Below are 16,708 nucleotides of genomic sequence, written 5' to 3' on the forward strand. Positions count from 1 at the left end.
TTCAGTTCTTCCCAAGCCTGAATTCTGCTGTTGGTCATACCAGTTCATTCCCGTTGTGGTAAATCCAGCTAAGAACATAATATATATAGACTTGATAGGTACTGGAACCACTGGAAAGAAATATTTGACTTAAAAATCTATGTCCATCCTTCAGAAGAAAGATGGCACCTTCTCCAGTGGCATGAAGTTTCATAAATTAGAGAAAATAAATTCCTGATATTCTGGGGTGAGCTGGAGTTTCATTCTCATAGGCTTCTTTGGAGATGACTATTCCCAGAACTCTATATAAAGTAATGAGGACTTGAGTCAAAGCTCACTGAAATCAGTGGGTATCTTTCCATTTACTCATTTGGATCAGACCTATGGATTAAGACTGCAGTGCATTTTTAAAAACTGGAAACTGATTACACAAAATGACAACCTGATATTGGATCAGATTTTATTTTAAAAAGCTGGAATAATTTAATTGCATCTGCACACCTCTGCCAATTTTTATGGTTTTTACTATATATTTGCCATTGTTCCTGTCACTGGCTGTAAGACCCACACCAGCAGAAGAAAATGACTAATAAATTGAGTTCCCCAGGGAAAGCATAAAACTGATAATATGACGAACTCTTATCTAATGCAAAATGTTCCTGATACATAGTTTTCTGAAATCAGTGGCAATATTCTCATTACTTTCACTGGTATGTGTATCTCACTAAAAGAAATCAAGCACAAAGTGAGAGAAAAAATATCAATATTTCTGTTTATTTCATTTACTGAGATCTTAGTCATTACTTCTATCAGCAGTGGATAAGAAACTTTGCTCCCCCAAAAGAAAACAAGTGAACAAAAAAGAGGTCACAAACTCAAATGCCACCATCTGCCTTCATTAAGCATTTTTCATTGATGCCAATGGGAGCTTTTGGGATGATAAGATTGCCATAGATACTGACACATTATATTAGCATAATCAGGACATTCTTGTTGAAGAGAACATCTTATTTGAAAGAAGCAGCATAACTAACATATCTTCTTCTTTCACATTTTTGTTGCAAAGGTTTAATAAGACACTTTCCTCAAATCATTGGTTCCACATTACTTAGAAGAACAGGTTGCTAGTGCACAAGTATTAGCTTTTACTGAGTTTCGAGATGTCACTGCAAATGCCAACACCATTAGCAACAAAACTGATAAAGCCTCACTGCAACTGTGGCATATATAATTTACACTCAGTCACATTACATTTTAAATAATTGTCTTGTCACCTTTAAGGTTTGTATTGTCATCATAATAATGAAAAAGGAAATGCTGGGTAAGTTTCACTATTTTTTTATTTAAATTTGAAAACAACAGAAATCTCTGACTGCATATATTAGGAAAAAAAAAAAGGATGATTGGAAACTATGAATAATATATCACCTCAGTAAAATGATCAGATCATAATCTCTTCATAGTGAATCACTTTTGATGAGTTCTGCTTTTTAATCAATCACTGAAGGTTAGGGCTGACAACATGATTGATCAGGCCAGTCAGGAAAAGCTTCAAACCATATCCCAGCATATCAGACTTAATATATGTACACAGACATTCAGTCCCTTCAAACCAAACCAAACAAACAAAATGCCATCATTCAACTGCCAAAAGTAATTTAGACGTAAGACAGAAACCTCCTTTTCATCAGGGCCTAACATCCAGATTTCGCACATTCAGCTCCCAGGTTCACTCAATTCTCTTGTAAGCACAGGACTGGGTTAAATGGTCCTATGTCTTTCCCCATTGCTCAGTGATCAGTTACAGTGCCTGCTTTATTCTGCATCTTGTTCAACTCTATGTGATTAACAAAGGACTTTCAAGATGGTACCCCCAATATTTAGGCCTGGGAAGTCCCATTTTTTAAAGCAGATTGTGCAACGCTAATTAATCTTCTTCAAGGCAAAAAGACAACAACTATACCAGCCTAAAAGGCATATTACTAACAATACTTGAATTTGTCTTCTCAAGTAGCCTGTCCTGTTGCTTGGATCCTAAACTTTTTTTTAATCAACATTATTTCAGCCCAAAAGTGTTAACTGTGTGGAGTTTTGTTTGTTTGGGTTTTTTTGACATTTTTGGGCCTCCTGTTCCTAATCTGGGACCATGTTGTGCAAACAGAGAACTCCACACCTTGTATTTTCCTCTCTCCTAAGGCTTGGAGAATACTGTCTGTCAAAGGTGACAACCTTATACGGTACTTCTTCTAACAGCCTGTGATTCACAGCCAGGCTCAGACATCAAATACCTTCTTCCTGGACAAGTGAAGCTCTTTGGATTCCTTTGCCTTGTCCTATTTGTTTCTTCAGATTTCTGTGAGTCCCCAGTAACTGACATTTATTCTGACTGTCAAGTCATCCTCATTTTTCTCTCGTACAGTGGCAAAATGCTCACAAGTGACAACCTTTACAGTTCCTTGGTGCTGTTCTGCTTTTTAACACTGAGAACTGTAGATCACATCCTGATACTGCTGTTCTCTTTGGCAGATGTTTTATTACTTTTACCAGTAGCTTCTTTTTATCACATTTCCTAAAATTCTTTGTTTGAGGATGCTGAGGCTGGTTATATTTCTATACCTGAATGGAATAGATTCTTGCTAACTTAAAAGTGTTTTTTTCTCAGTGCTACTCTGGCATGTGTATTACCATGCCTGCTAGAAGAGATTCTACATACAAGATTCTACACACATGCTTGTCTTATGTCTGCATCTAACAAAACTGTTTCAAATAAGTGATTTTAATAGTTTAACATATGTAAACACTATTTTCTACTTGTTTAAACATCATTTGTTCACCTTCTTCCAGGGATGCCATATAAATATGTTGGGGTTTTTTCATTCATAATACTATTTGCAGTATCTGTACATTAGGAAGCTTCAGAGCTTCTTCAGAGACAGAGCTCATCTGAAGTCTGTGAAAGTGTCTCTGGCTATTGGTTTTTCAGTCTCTAAATTTCACTTTTCTGTAAAATTTCAGGAATTACCACTCAAATGGCTTCTATTGAATTTTAGTGTACTGCTTAAAGCTTCTCTTCTACACCTGATTAAGAAACCTCCAAGAATTAGGGACATGCTAGTCTGCCAGTGCTGACAGCTTAAACTGTTTTTATTGCAGGTCTTCATCCACGAGCACAAGCTTCCACTTCACATGTGAGAACAGAAAATGTTTTGGTTTAGTCAGATTGGTTTATAAAGACTTGTAGCTCTGCAATTTGCTTCACCACGTGTTTCCTCCCAACTGTCTAGGCAATGCATGCCCAACAACCCAGTCTCTCTCCAGACTACAGTCAGTCCGAAGTCAGGCACCTGGAACCAAAAGCTTCATCTCTCTATTTGGTCAGGTACACGCATACAAGGTCGACCGTGAAAACAGTGACAAGTGATTTAGAGCCTCTACCAGGTAGCAATACCTATCCTTTGTAAACATGCAAGTATCTTGGTCCCACTTGGGCTTTTGGCTCACGCCTGGCCTCGCGCCTCTCCACTCCAGCCTCACGCATCGCCGAGCTGCTGCCTGGCCAAAGCTGGGGCTGGCCCCATGGCCACGGGCGAGCCCAGCCACCACCACAGCCCAGCTGCCATGGCCGGGCCTGCCCGGCTCTCCTCTGCAATAATATATCAAAACTAGATACTCACTAACTAATCCTTTCAGTTTCTTAAGCTTTTTGTTAAGTCTTGCGTCCTATAACCTGTAAAGAGGTCTTCTTCACTCAGCAGCATGCTCAGGTGGGGCAGGAGAATTAAGCATCTCTTTGTCTAACTAGCTTACAACTTCATTTTATTTCGTGTAGTGTACACGTGGAGGGTAGCCTCACTATTTGCTCAGTCTAAATGTACCTCTTGCTCGTTCCTCCTGAACAGATGACGTCCACTGGACTGGATTCAAATTAATGCTTGTCTATCTGTAGTTTGGATGCTCTTTCCCAAGCTGCCCAGAGCTTCTGATTATAAGCACTGCTTGCTGTTTTTTCCAAGCATCAGAACACCATCTTTGTACACGTTTTGTTACTTTTACTGTCAAATTCTGCTGTCTTGTTTTTTTCTACAAAACCTCTTGGGGAACAAGCATGATACAATGGTACCTTGCTGGGAAAGTTACCCACCAAAGGGAGAGCTACTTGAGCACAAACATGTGTTCTGTTTTCCTGGGGGGTCTTGTCAAACTCTGCTAACACATCCAATATCGAAAAATGCGTGTCGTCAATATTATCCTCCAACATCTCACCCTTAACAGAAAGTGAGAAAATACTATCATTCTTTTCATTTTCTTGTTTTCTATTCATAAATAGAGATTCCTTGCTGATCCTCTGCTGTAGCCAATGATATCTCTGAAGTTTTTCAAATCCCAGCGCAATAAGCTTATCCACTTCCTCGTTTGGGCTTTGTTCTACAGTGAAGAATTTGGGGACGGAGAGGTTCCTCCAGCTCTTTACTGTTCTGAGTGGGTTGGCACATTCGATCAGCAGCTCTCTTAATTTCCCATTCTCGCTCTGATTACCAACTGAAGTCAGCTTCTACACGAAGTGCAGAACCGACAGTATTTCTGAACTCCAGATTCACAGCTATCTTAGCAGGAACTGACTTCGAAGGATTACAAGAAACACACACTTTGCAACCAGCCACTGTCAAATATAAGGCTCCAGGTCTGTGTATAGATTGAAGTCGTGTTTAAACTGCCTTCTACTGTCTTCTGCACTTCCCAAAAGTTTCAGTTCTGCATGCATTGTCAGCATTTTATTTTTTGTGCTCTAAGGTAATCAGTTACGGCTCTATTTAAGTGTGTGCAAGAAACGTGCTGTTCTCTGTCCCATTCCAGCTTGCTGAGGATAGCAGCAACCTTACACCCAGACTGTCAGTTTGAAGCTCAGACATAGACATCTCAAGTTCATACTCTCTGACTGATCTCATTGCTCATATGTTGAGCTCAGACTTGGCTTGAATCTGCAACTGCAAACCAAGGAAAGGACTTGCATCTTGCTTCTGCAGACAGTTTAGATTGGATGAGCTTAAGCCAAATGAAATTGCAAGCAGCCCACATTCTGGCACAGTTTAATTAAGAAACTAAAGATGTAAAGATCCAACCCAAACCCTGTCTGAGAAACTCTGGCCTTTTAGGCACAGTTCCCAGCAACAAACTGTGCAGCCCAGAGTACAGGAACATGTGGATTTAAAGACATCTGCTGAGTTCTTACTGTTCTTAGCAGGAGAGCCTGCTTTCATAGGTGCAAGCTGCCATAAATTAGAATGATGTCACTGAATGATTGTACTGAATATGTCGCTAGTTCAAGGTTAGATAAGCACAAAGGAAGCTGACTGTAAAATATGGACAATAGAATCCAGTTCAAGTGCTAAATTGGACTTAGCCCTCTAAGATGAATCTAGGCTTGAAAACTGTTTTTTTTTTTTTCCTGGCTTGCTGAAAAAGCTTTCAACTCCACATGTTAGGAAACACTGATTTATATGCTTTTATATTGCCCTATCTCTCTACCCAGAGAATTCTGTAAGACGGGAGCAGCAAGATTTATCAAGAGATGACCCACCCCACCCTTCTGCCTAAATGCAGGTAGGATTAGTAATGTTTCATTACCTAACCTGCACTTTAAGACGGGTAGCAATGCTGGCTGAACAAACTTCCTTAACCAATCATCCCTAATCCTCTCCCTGGTGTTTGAAATTTTCTTCCCTAGTATCTAACCTGAATCTTTCTTTTGGAGTGCAGGACCATGGCTTATCCCATAGACATGGACAACACAGTATTCCTTCCTCATTGTATTAAGCCTTTTATTATCTGGTATCATGCTCCTTCACAAAATCTTCTAGATGACGTTAAATAACTTCCAGTGTTTCCACAGGTTTTCTAGAACTCTCTCATCACTCTCCCTTCCAGATGCTCTTCAGCTGGTATACACTTCTTGGTATACACAACTAAATGCAGGTACAGAAGTTCATGAAGAACGAAACAGTCTTTAATCCTCTATTAACAGTGGTAGTGTGGCATTCTTCTGTTACACACTGTGTTTACAGTCATGCAGCTACACAATTTGTATTTTTACATCACGACTGAAATGTGGATAAATCCTACAGGTAAATAAACATTTCTAGCAGGACTTTGAATCGTACAGAACTTTAGAGTTAGATCAAGTAAGAATATCACAATGACATTATCTGACTAACCAAGCATAAACTGAAACTAAGACTATAGGACAATTTTATTGGCTTATTTAGTTGTACTGATTCTAATAAGCACAATTCTAGTTTTGTGTTTACCTGTTTTCTTTCTATTAATACCTAAGTATATAACATATGCAATAATAATACCTGTTTTCTTTCTATTAATACCTAAGTATATAACATATGCAATAATAATACCTGTTTTCTTTCTATTAATACCTAAGTATATAACATATGCAATAATAATTCATCAGTTCAGTCATTTCATGTCTATAGCTACTTACTGCAGCAAAGCGGGAAACTCATCTACTTAATTGAAAACCTCTATGAATATTGAATTTATCCAAAAGTTAAAAAAAAAAAAAGAGATTAAAGTATATTCTGGAAATAATTTATCTGTAGTCTTTATGAGCCAACTATTCAACTACGCTCCTAAACGTTCACAATAGAAAAATGCTGATACTAATGACTTTTTCTCTTCTGGAAACCCTTCCTCCTCCTTATTCAATACCAAATGCTGAAACAGTTAGATATATTCAGTACGGTCTGCTCTGAGATTACACAAAAAACTCTTATCTCTTTAAAGACGGCAGAGATTATTGGATATATAAATCCTACCTTGTAAAACCTTTCCTGTCCAATAAAAGACATCTAGAAATAAATATAATATGGAGTTGTCTTTAACTCAGTGAATGAAAGTAGGTGGGAGACACAAAGCTGTTCCAATTGCAAAGAGAGGAGAAACAGTAATGTAGCCAGCAGCAATTAATCCATATAATAACTGATAAGCCACAGATAAGAGAGGAACTCAAAGATAATCCAAGAAAAGAATTGTTAAATTAATTGCAACCCTCTCCTGTTTGTTACAAAGGCATGGCTTGCTGACTGTGGTGGGAGAGAAATGAGAACACTATCTCTTTTTGTCTGTGGCTCTAAACCAAAGGAACTAAAGGTCTCATACACAGGAATGTGAATTTACCTTGGCTCCATTTTCACAGTTCCCAGATGAGAAACAATGAAGACCTTAGGAAGCCAGCAGTGTTCCCTTAGTAGTGTCTATATGAGGTATTTGAAATATATTGAAAATTAAAGTGATAAGATTACCTCCCACTTAAGAAAACACATTGATTCTTTAAAAATATGAGCAAAATTAAAGATGAATTTAAGAAAATTACTTATGGCACAAAAAGCACATTAACGCTGCCCACATCATTATTTATAGAGAAAGAAGGTTATTTTGGCTGAGATGACAAATTACCCTTCCACAGCAGAAGGAAAAAAATAGTTTACAAGTTCAAGCTGTAAAGTTATTAAACAAGATCTGACTGTACTAAGAAATGCACAACATATTAGAAAAGTCAATTTCTTAAATTAAATGGCAAATCAGCAAGTGGATGAAGGACTGACCTTGGATCGGGGTGGTGCTCGGATGTACCATTTACAGTCTACTGCTTCAGTTTCAGAAGCTTTTCCTTCTTTGACAATTTGTACAGATTCCACAATTCCTTCAGGTCCTCCCATCTCAAACTCACAAACTGAATAACAAAATACCAGAAAAAATGAAACCTGAACAGCAAACAAAAATATTTTCTACAGCAGAGTGCAAAGGCCTCCAAGTTAAAAAAAAACCAAAACAACATACCAACCTGGCAATGGTTTCAAAATGCCAAGGTCCTTAAAATCTGGATCTTAAAAATTGAGAAAGAGATAATTAGTTTTGTTCAATATCTTGGCTATAATGTCAATGTGCTAAAATTTGACAATGCACTTCAGTGATATAATTATACATATATTTCTTGGAAATGAGAAATGTTTCAAAACTATGGCAACACACTGTTAATGCAGAAATTATTGATACTATCATACCAAGTTCTTTTTTTTCTGTTACAAAATCCTGCTTTTCTCTATCTCTCTTTCAGAAGAGTGAGTTCAAAAATATTTCTGCATACACTAGCAAGCAAGAACATCACACAGCTAACCACATGATATTTTAATACATCAGTCTAATGAAAGAGGATATATTTACAGATCCATTCAGAATCCTTTTGCCTATTTTGCATTTTGCAACTTATCTACAGAAATCTAAATTTCATTCTGTGTTTATGAATACTCTGCCATCCCTATTCACAAAGAGGAGACACTTTCTTTGTCAGAAGCATCCATTTGGCCTTCCTGGAATAAATCCCATAAGGATTTACCATTGTGCTAACCAGGTAATAAGTCTAATACATGTGCTATTTTCAATCAGATAAGCATGATTATATTTACTGAGATGCTTTGTATCATGCTTTTACAGCCAGATATAACACATAAGTGAAATCAGTTTTGTCTTAGACCTATGCTTCAGTAGACAACTATCCATAGACAAACCATCATTTCACAAAATTTGGCCCAGTTTGAAGGTACTGCCCAAAACCAGAAATGTGAAAGAGGCTAAAGTATTTCAAGAGAAGATGATTTCTTCAGAATAGACTGGTCTTGTCTGGATGGCTTTTATCACTTGCACTGCTTTTCTACTTAAAATGAATGTTCTGCACTGTTTTTCTCATTTTCAGGAGAGAAAAAGAACAAACAAACAAAAAAACCCCAAAACACAAGAGAAATCTGCTGGCTTTTACTTTTTTTCTGGAAAGTTGATAGGACCTGGTCTTCTGAAATCAACGATAAACACTTATATACAAACACTCTGCATTAAGCTTCTCCTGAGCCACAAACATAGTGCCCAGGCCTCAAAAGGATTGGACAAGATGAAAAAAAAGGTAGAGTGTGAGGCATGTAGTCTACTCATGGAACTGATCTTATTGTTTCAGGATTAGGTCAGTGCAGAAAAAGCTATAAATAAAACAATTAAGAGAAAGTTTGGAAGTAGGAAATGCATCAAATGAAAAAAAACCCCGCAAAACCAACCCACCACAAAAACTGCTGTTCCCCTCTAGCCTTAGTTGAGTCAGGACAATAAGAATCATAACCAAATAATATCCTGAAGAAGTCTAGTGCTCTATAAGCAAGATCAGCCATTTTAACCTGAAGAGGCAGAATGTGTTGACTTCAAAAATTGGAGTTGCAAAATCACTTTTTTAAACTGTCCCTCTATAACCAGGCTGCTGTTGTTCTTCCCAGTTATCTTTTACAGTTGCAGAATATAAATCGTGAGTAAATACTCATGAACTTAAGGGACTGCAAATATAACTGCGTAGGCAATTAGCATTAATTGCTAAGCAGTTTTGTAGATCAGTAGATAGATATGATAACCAGCAACACTAAGTATAATTAAATATTGCAGTTAATGTACTCAGATGTTGATATCTAGTGCTGACAGCAAGATACTTAAAGGAAACCTACTTTGACTACTGGTCCAAATTAACTTCCAAACTGTGTCTAGTGTAACCATTACCTATCTTCCTTTTGCTGAGTTTGCAAGGATCAGTCTGATTTACTGAAAACACTCCACCACATTAACAAAGTACAGAGGTGGAAAGAAGGAGAAAAAGCTCCTGACAGGATTTCTCCCATAGAAGGATGTCCTGGTTTTAGCTGGGATAGAGTTGTCTTCCTAGTAGCTGGTACAGTGCTGTGTTTTGAGTTCAGTATGCGAAGAATGTTGATAACACACTGATGTTTTCAGTTGTTGCTCAGTAGTGTTTAGTCTAAAGTCAAGGATTTTTCAGCTTCTCAAGCCCAGCCAGCGAGAAAGCTGGAGGGGCACAAGAAGTTGGCACAGGACACAGCCAGGGCACCTGACCCAAACTGGCCAACCGTGTAGTCCATACCATGGGACGTCACATTTAGTGTATAAACTGGGGGGAGTGGGGGTGGGGGATCGCTGCTTGGGGACTAACAGGCTGTCGATTGGCGGGTCGTGAGCGACTGCACTGTGCATCATTTGTACATTCCAATCCTTTCATTATTACTGTTGTCATTTTATTAGTGTTATCACTATCATTATCAGTTTCTTTTTTTCTGTTCTATGAAACCATTCTTATCTCAACCCACGAGTTTTACTTCTTTTCCCACTTTTCTCCCCCATCCCACTGGGTGGGTGGGGGGGAGTGAGTGAGCAGCTGTGTGGTGCTTAGTTGCTGGCTTGAGTTAAACCACGACAAAGGAGTTCTTATACAAAGGACCACTGGTAGCAAGAATCCAAACTGAAGAGTAATCTAGACCATGCAATTTGACCCACAAAACAATTCTGAAAGGATGTTCTCATTTGTTAACCATACAGTAACATTGGTAACAATGCACATAGATGCGTACAGTCTGTCAAAATTCTAGACATATGGTAGATCTTGCTCAGTTTTGAAAAATAATCTTTTTTGCGACCTTTCAACATCTCAAGAGGGATAGTGAAATAAAATCTATGTCACCTGACACCCTTCATTAAACATGAATAGTATACCAATATTATTATAATAAAAACAACAATCTGTAAATAACATCTTACCCGAGATGCTGAAAATTCTGCCATGTTTAAGCCTATTTACCCAGCAAATGTTTGGTTTTTAAATAGTCTACCATTAAACAGATTATACTTTAGCAGCTCTTCTGTATGTAATTCAATCAAATTGTTATTATCAGTCTGGCTGAGTCAGAACCCTTTTCATGATATCTAAACACTGACTGGCTAGATCTTCCGACAGACAGATAGTCCTGATGAAAATCATGTTCCCATTAGGAAAACCTCCAAGACAGGAAGATTTTGCTGTGAAAAATAAGATTGATCACCTATAATGAGAGAGAAAAATAGGAGGCAATTGGCCTTGAGGGGAATGCAAGACATGTACATATTTTTATGGGAATCTCCTTAATGGGGAAATGAAGTATGTGAAAAGAAAACCAGGAATTTTCATAAGAAATGAGAAAATGTGTAAAGGTTATATAAATGGAAGACCTTGCATCCAAAAGACGTTCCGTGGCTCTTTCCTGAAACATTGAACATCTCTTTAAAACCAACCAAACCCAACAAAATGATATCCAGAAATTCCCTTTGGTGATATATTACAACCTATTCCACAAATAATAGATTCCTGCAATGTTCAGTTACTACTGGCTTTTCTGTAAAGTCTCTGTGAAACATAGAATTACACTGGAAACTTCGTATGAGATGCAAAGATCTGTGCCAGGTTATTTAGAGTCACAGGCAAACGAGCAGAATGAGAAACTTTAGAGTGGCCTAAGGAGAAAATGGCAATAATCATCTGTAATTTCCTTAACCATTAAAAAAATGCAGTGGATGAGCAGACAGTGAGGTGGACTGGAAACTGGCTGAACAACCAGGCCCTTGATGGTGGAGATCAGCAGCACAAAAAGTCCAGTTGGAGGCCAGTAATGAGTGGTGTACCCAAGGGGTCAATACTGGGTCCAATCCTGTTTAATGTCTTCATTAATGACCTGGATGATGGAACACAGTGTACCGTCATCAAGCATGACACAAAACTGGGAGGGGTGGCTGATATACCAGAGGGTTGTGCTGCCATCAAGGGACCTCGACAGGCTGGAGAAATGGGCTGACAGCAACCTCATGAAGTTCAACAAGGGAAAGTGCAAATACCTTCACTTGGGGAGGAACAACCCCAGGCACCACTATATGCTGGGGGCCACCCAGCTGGAAAGCAGCTTTGCAGAAAAGGACCTGGGGGTCCTGGTGGACACTGAGTTGAACATGAGCCGACAATGTATCCTTGTGGCAAATAAGGCCACCAGTATCCTGGGCTGCATTAGGAAGAGTGCTGCCAACAGGTTGAGGGAGGTGATCCTTCCTCTCTACTTGGCACTAGTAAGGCCACATCTGGAGTGCTGGCTCCAGTTCTGGGCTGCCCAGTACAAAAGCGATATGGAGCTACTAGAGACAGTCCAGCAAAGGGTCATGAAGCTGATTAAGGGACTGAAGGTCTCTCATATGAGGAAAGGCTGAGAGAGCTGGGACTATTCAGCCTGGAGAAGAGAAGGGCCAGAGGTGGTCCTACCAATGTCTATAAATACCTGAATGGAGGGTGCAGAGAGGATGGAGCCAGACTCTTTTCAGTGGTATCCAGTGATGGGACAAGAGGCAATGGGCATAAACTGAAACATAGGAGGTTCCGTCTGAACACCAGGAAACAGTTTTCCACTGTGAGGGTGACTGAGCACCAGCACAGGTTGCCCAGTGTGGTTGAGGATTCTCCATCCTTGGAGATACTCAAAAGCCATCTGGACATGGTCCTGTTCAAGTGTCTTTAGGTGACCCTGCTTGAAAAGGAGGTTGGACATGATGACCTCCAGAAGCCCCTTCTAACCCCAGCCATCTTGTGATTCTGTAATAACTAAACACCAGAATTGGCTAATATTGAAATAACTAGTCAAAAGACAAATCTAAGGTAATAGCAGAGGTTAGACAAATCTATCACAATACAGACTTGTTTTGGTGGGATTTCCTTTGAGTCCTGTGAACATATATATCCAACCTGGAGAAACGTGTAATATTTAGGACTGGTTTCAAATGGATCCACTAGGGCTTCATGGGAGCCTCTAAAGGTTTTGAATGCTGACTATGAGATCTATTCTATACCTGGCCCATGGAAACCATGCCACATTTCTTTATTTTTAGTTTCACTGTTAACATACCACAAGTCTGGCTTTTCTAAGCAGCTGGCAAGCATGGAGTTTATATGCAAAACCAGGAGGACAATTATAATGAGTTAGGGCACCTGATTGCTCAAAAATCTTTTGAAATAAAGAAAATTGTAAAATAAAAGGGGATTTTAGGTTAACTGGATTAACTCTTCAAAAAGAAGAAGAAGAATGTATTTATTTACATAAATGACCTTGTTTACAAGTAAACTGCAGCATCTTATATGGTTGCCCAGCTGTGGCATATCCACCCAGAAACTTATTTACCCACCTATGCATACAGGTTTGCATGCACTCTCTCAATTTAAGTCACTTGCACAGAAGGTGAAATTGTTTAAAATTCTATTACTTAAGTGATTTCTGTAAGAGACAGGTAGATAGTATCTAATAGAAAGAGGGAAACTGCATAAAGTTCAAACTAATTACTAGCAACAAGATATTCCACTGGTACTTATTATTACAAATCTATTTTAAAAGATCAAATTTGGAATAAAAAAACCCACAGCTATCAAATTATTGAACTTGTCTTCAAAGATAGATTCCGCAAGGCTTTAAAAAGTAATTTTAAGTCATACAGAAAAATTACGGTATTTTCTTTCCAACGCACAAATTTGTGAGAAAACCCTCTCACATTTTATTCATCAGTTTCTTTAGCTTTTCACTTAAGGTTCATTTGGACACTTTCTTACACTGTCAATGTCAAACCTGTTGCTTGTACTGATAGAAATAATAGATATCCCACTCTTGGAAGTCAAATGATTTAAGTCAACAAAAGTTTCAATATCTCTTTCAAAAAATGGAAGATCAAGCTGGTATGTTCCTTAGCATACCTGGACTAGAATATACTTAATTACAGAGAATTTTTTATATCTGAAATACTGTATATACGGTGAAGAATATGAGCAATTGCTGTATGGTCAGAAGTCAAGATGAAGGAAATGTGTACCGCAAAATCTTGGTGCAGATATGAGACCTGGTTGTGATTAAATTTTGAGGTATTTTGCTTTCTTTTCTTCTATAGATGAGAAATGAAGAAATTTTTTGATCAAAGTATACACTACAAAGGGTTGATGTTTGAAACATAAAGGAGTTTTTGCTGTTTGTGAATACAAAACCCTCCTTTTTTGATGGATATATACACAAAGTAGTCACAATATGTAGAAACCATATTTCCCAATGAGAAATAGGGAAACTGTCCATTTTTATTCATTGAATAGATAGCTGTAGATACATCTTTTCATTTTCCTGTCTTTGAATGACTAGAAATAGGTATTCAACTTCTATCTATCGATATTTAAGAAATTTTAACACATGCACGTAGTTCTCTGTCATAGAACTTATTAGAGACCTGATTTTACTTGTAAATGCTCATGGAAAAGTAAAGACAATTGCACTATTCAGCAAGCCTCCAGTTATTTATTTTCAAGTTTATGAAGTCAGGTTCTTTTACAATGATTTCTGGAAGCCTAAACCAGTCCTGCCCTCTTGAGGGGTGAAATATAATTCTCTGTAAAAGCAAAGCTTGCAGAACTCCGTACAGAACAGCAGGGTTATTCTAAGGTATTTTATGTGGTTGCCTCCTAGTATTTGATGATAAAGTAAAAATGCTGGAAGATGATGACCACAAGATTTTAAAAGCATAAAAATCTGCTCAAAGAATCACTAAAGCAATTCTAAAATAGAAAAATATTTCTATAAATAAACATTTTTTGTGAGGTGTACAAACAAAGGGGACTTAGCTATTCTGCTGGAGAGAGTAAAGGAAAAGTACTAAGTAAAAAAATACTAAGTGAAATAGATGTGCAAAACCACACAATTTATTGTCTTGTTAGCAAAAAATGAAATTTGTTCTGATGAATTTTTCAGCCCTGTAGTCTTGTTGAAACTTGCATATATACATCTGTATCTGTATTAAAGATACCAAAGGATCTTCAAAGAAAGCCCATAGTTTGCTAGACACCCTGAAAAACAGTTCTATAATAGTTATAGCTGGCAATAGTGTGTACTGTATTTGCTCTTTGTTTTCTATGTTCTTTCTTTTAAGACAATATTGTGAGAAAGGGCAGCTATTTTGGAGGCTACATATTTATAAACTAAACCAATGCTTCTCAAATTTTTCACTCCTTAGGACAGTCATGAAAGAATTCAAAGGTGGTAAGTGCAACTGTAGAAGTGAATATGACTCTTGCTGTTTTACCTTGCAGTTCTACCTGCTATTCGATCAACAAGAAGCCATATAAACACAAATAAAGCAAAAAGATTTGTACTCTGGAGAAGTTTGAGAAACTGTTTTTGAGAATGTAGGTCCATAAGGAGACACTACTTTGTCTTGCTTTTGGTGATCTAACTCACAGTAAAGTACACTAAAGCTACTATTTGTCTTAGGAAGAAATTTTATAAATGAATGCTGCAAGCAGTAGGTGAAGCAAAATCCTATTTAGAAAAATACAGTCAACCTGCTCTAGTTACTCTAACCAGATTCCATATATTGTTGAAATAACACAAACTGCTGCCCAGAAGTGCAGAAGTGTGATTTCTAAAATGATTTTTTTTTTCTTTGTCACTTTTACTAATCTCAGCTCATACTCACAATCGAGGTGTCTTTATAGTGTAATTAATATATTATACTGATTTAAAACCTGCACAGCTATGACCTCATTAGGATGAGATATACTGCAAGTTTAAGCAATAGCCAGACATTTGTATACCAAAAGTTAATACTTGTTTCTTTAACATCCATTTGGAGATGAAAAAGCAATATCATCAGAAAAAGAAATTCCATGTCTTTGCACAACTTCTTGCTAATACTGGTCAAACTGAGCAGACAAGAAGTGCCTGAATGACTGAAACAGACCACACGATTACAGAGGTTGCACCTAGATTTGTCCTTTCATGCACAAAATGGCAGGCTTTGAGATCTTAGCCTGCTTGCCTCCCGTGTCTACTCTGTAAACTGTTTAGAGTAGGTTCTTCCTCTAGTGTAAATTCTGTATGGGTTGGAACCATGTTAGAAGGTAAGAGGACTCACGAGAGCCTGGGTCTCATCTTCAAACGGTGTTTGGACTATTTGATATGTGCACCTAAGTCCCAGAAGTAAGAAGTGCTTCTTGGAACTGACCTAGTGAGAAAGGAGAGCAAGAATGGGCAACAATGTCATACTCAGGCTGCTGAGTGGAAAGAGGAAGTCTGGGAGCCTTGATGATATGTGTGGGATTATGTGGCAGATCATTTTTATTATGTTAAATATTTACACTAGCAGCTGAGTGCTCCAATTAGGCATCATATTCCCCTTATGCACCACACGGTGTGTGGAAACAAAGGGAAAAATGATCCTATGACAAATATTTCTGTGGCTGCATATACCTTTATTGGCCAGTTGCCTGGAAATGGGTGAAACAAGATGGAACAAGCTCAGGAGCCACTTTATCAGAGCAATACAGCCTTGCTGCGACAGTGCAGCTGACCGGACCACCAGGACTGACTATCAAGGGCAGCACCTTGTGTGCGTCCCCCCTCCCAGTGGCTTCCTGTGATTGACTAACAGTCTCTGAACTTGACTAGGAAGAAAGATGTGCAACATAAAGTGCTATGGAGATTTTCCTGAATTATGTTGAATACTAAGTATGGCCTAGTCATGCAATTTCAGCGCCATACTACTAAGGCTCAGGATTTGTCTCACTGGTTTGCTAGAGATGACTCCTAGCTCAGCCCAAGGAAATAACACTTTTCATGGCAGAAGCGTAGGGGAAATGGTCCAGAGGGTTTAGCCACAACTGGTTGCTAGGCGTTACTTCTTCAGATTGAATCAATATATACATGGTTATTGCTTGCTACCATTGGGTGTTAAATCTGCATATCCTTTTCAGAGAGGCCATTCATGCTGTATCAGTCCATAGAGTGGATTTCCCAGGAGA

At 38.2% G+C, this 16,708-nt stretch overlaps 1 protein-coding gene across 1 annotated transcript in view; it reads right to left on the reverse strand.

Annotated features, from left to right (window-relative positions):
- The window catches only part of NETO1 (neuropilin (NRP) and tolloid (TLL)-like 1), an 85,392-nt gene that overhangs the window by 21,514 nt on the left and 47,170 nt on the right, over positions 1–16,708 (reverse strand). Inside the window, exons 6-7 of the mRNA XM_010578001.1 lie at positions 7,835–7,876; positions 7,596–7,723 (exon numbers count right to left, since the gene is read on the reverse strand). Coding sequence (XP_010576303.1) covers positions 7,596–7,723; positions 7,835–7,876 — 170 coding nt within the window. The remainder of the gene's footprint in view (positions 1–7,595; positions 7,724–7,834; positions 7,877–16,708) is intronic.

This window comes from Haliaeetus leucocephalus, unplaced genomic scaffold (assembly GCF_000737465.1).
Source record: "Haliaeetus leucocephalus isolate CR32 unplaced genomic scaffold, Haliaeetus_leucocephalus-4.0 Scaffold587, whole genome shotgun sequence".
NCBI lineage: Eukaryota > Metazoa > Chordata > Aves > Accipitriformes > Accipitridae > Haliaeetus > Haliaeetus leucocephalus.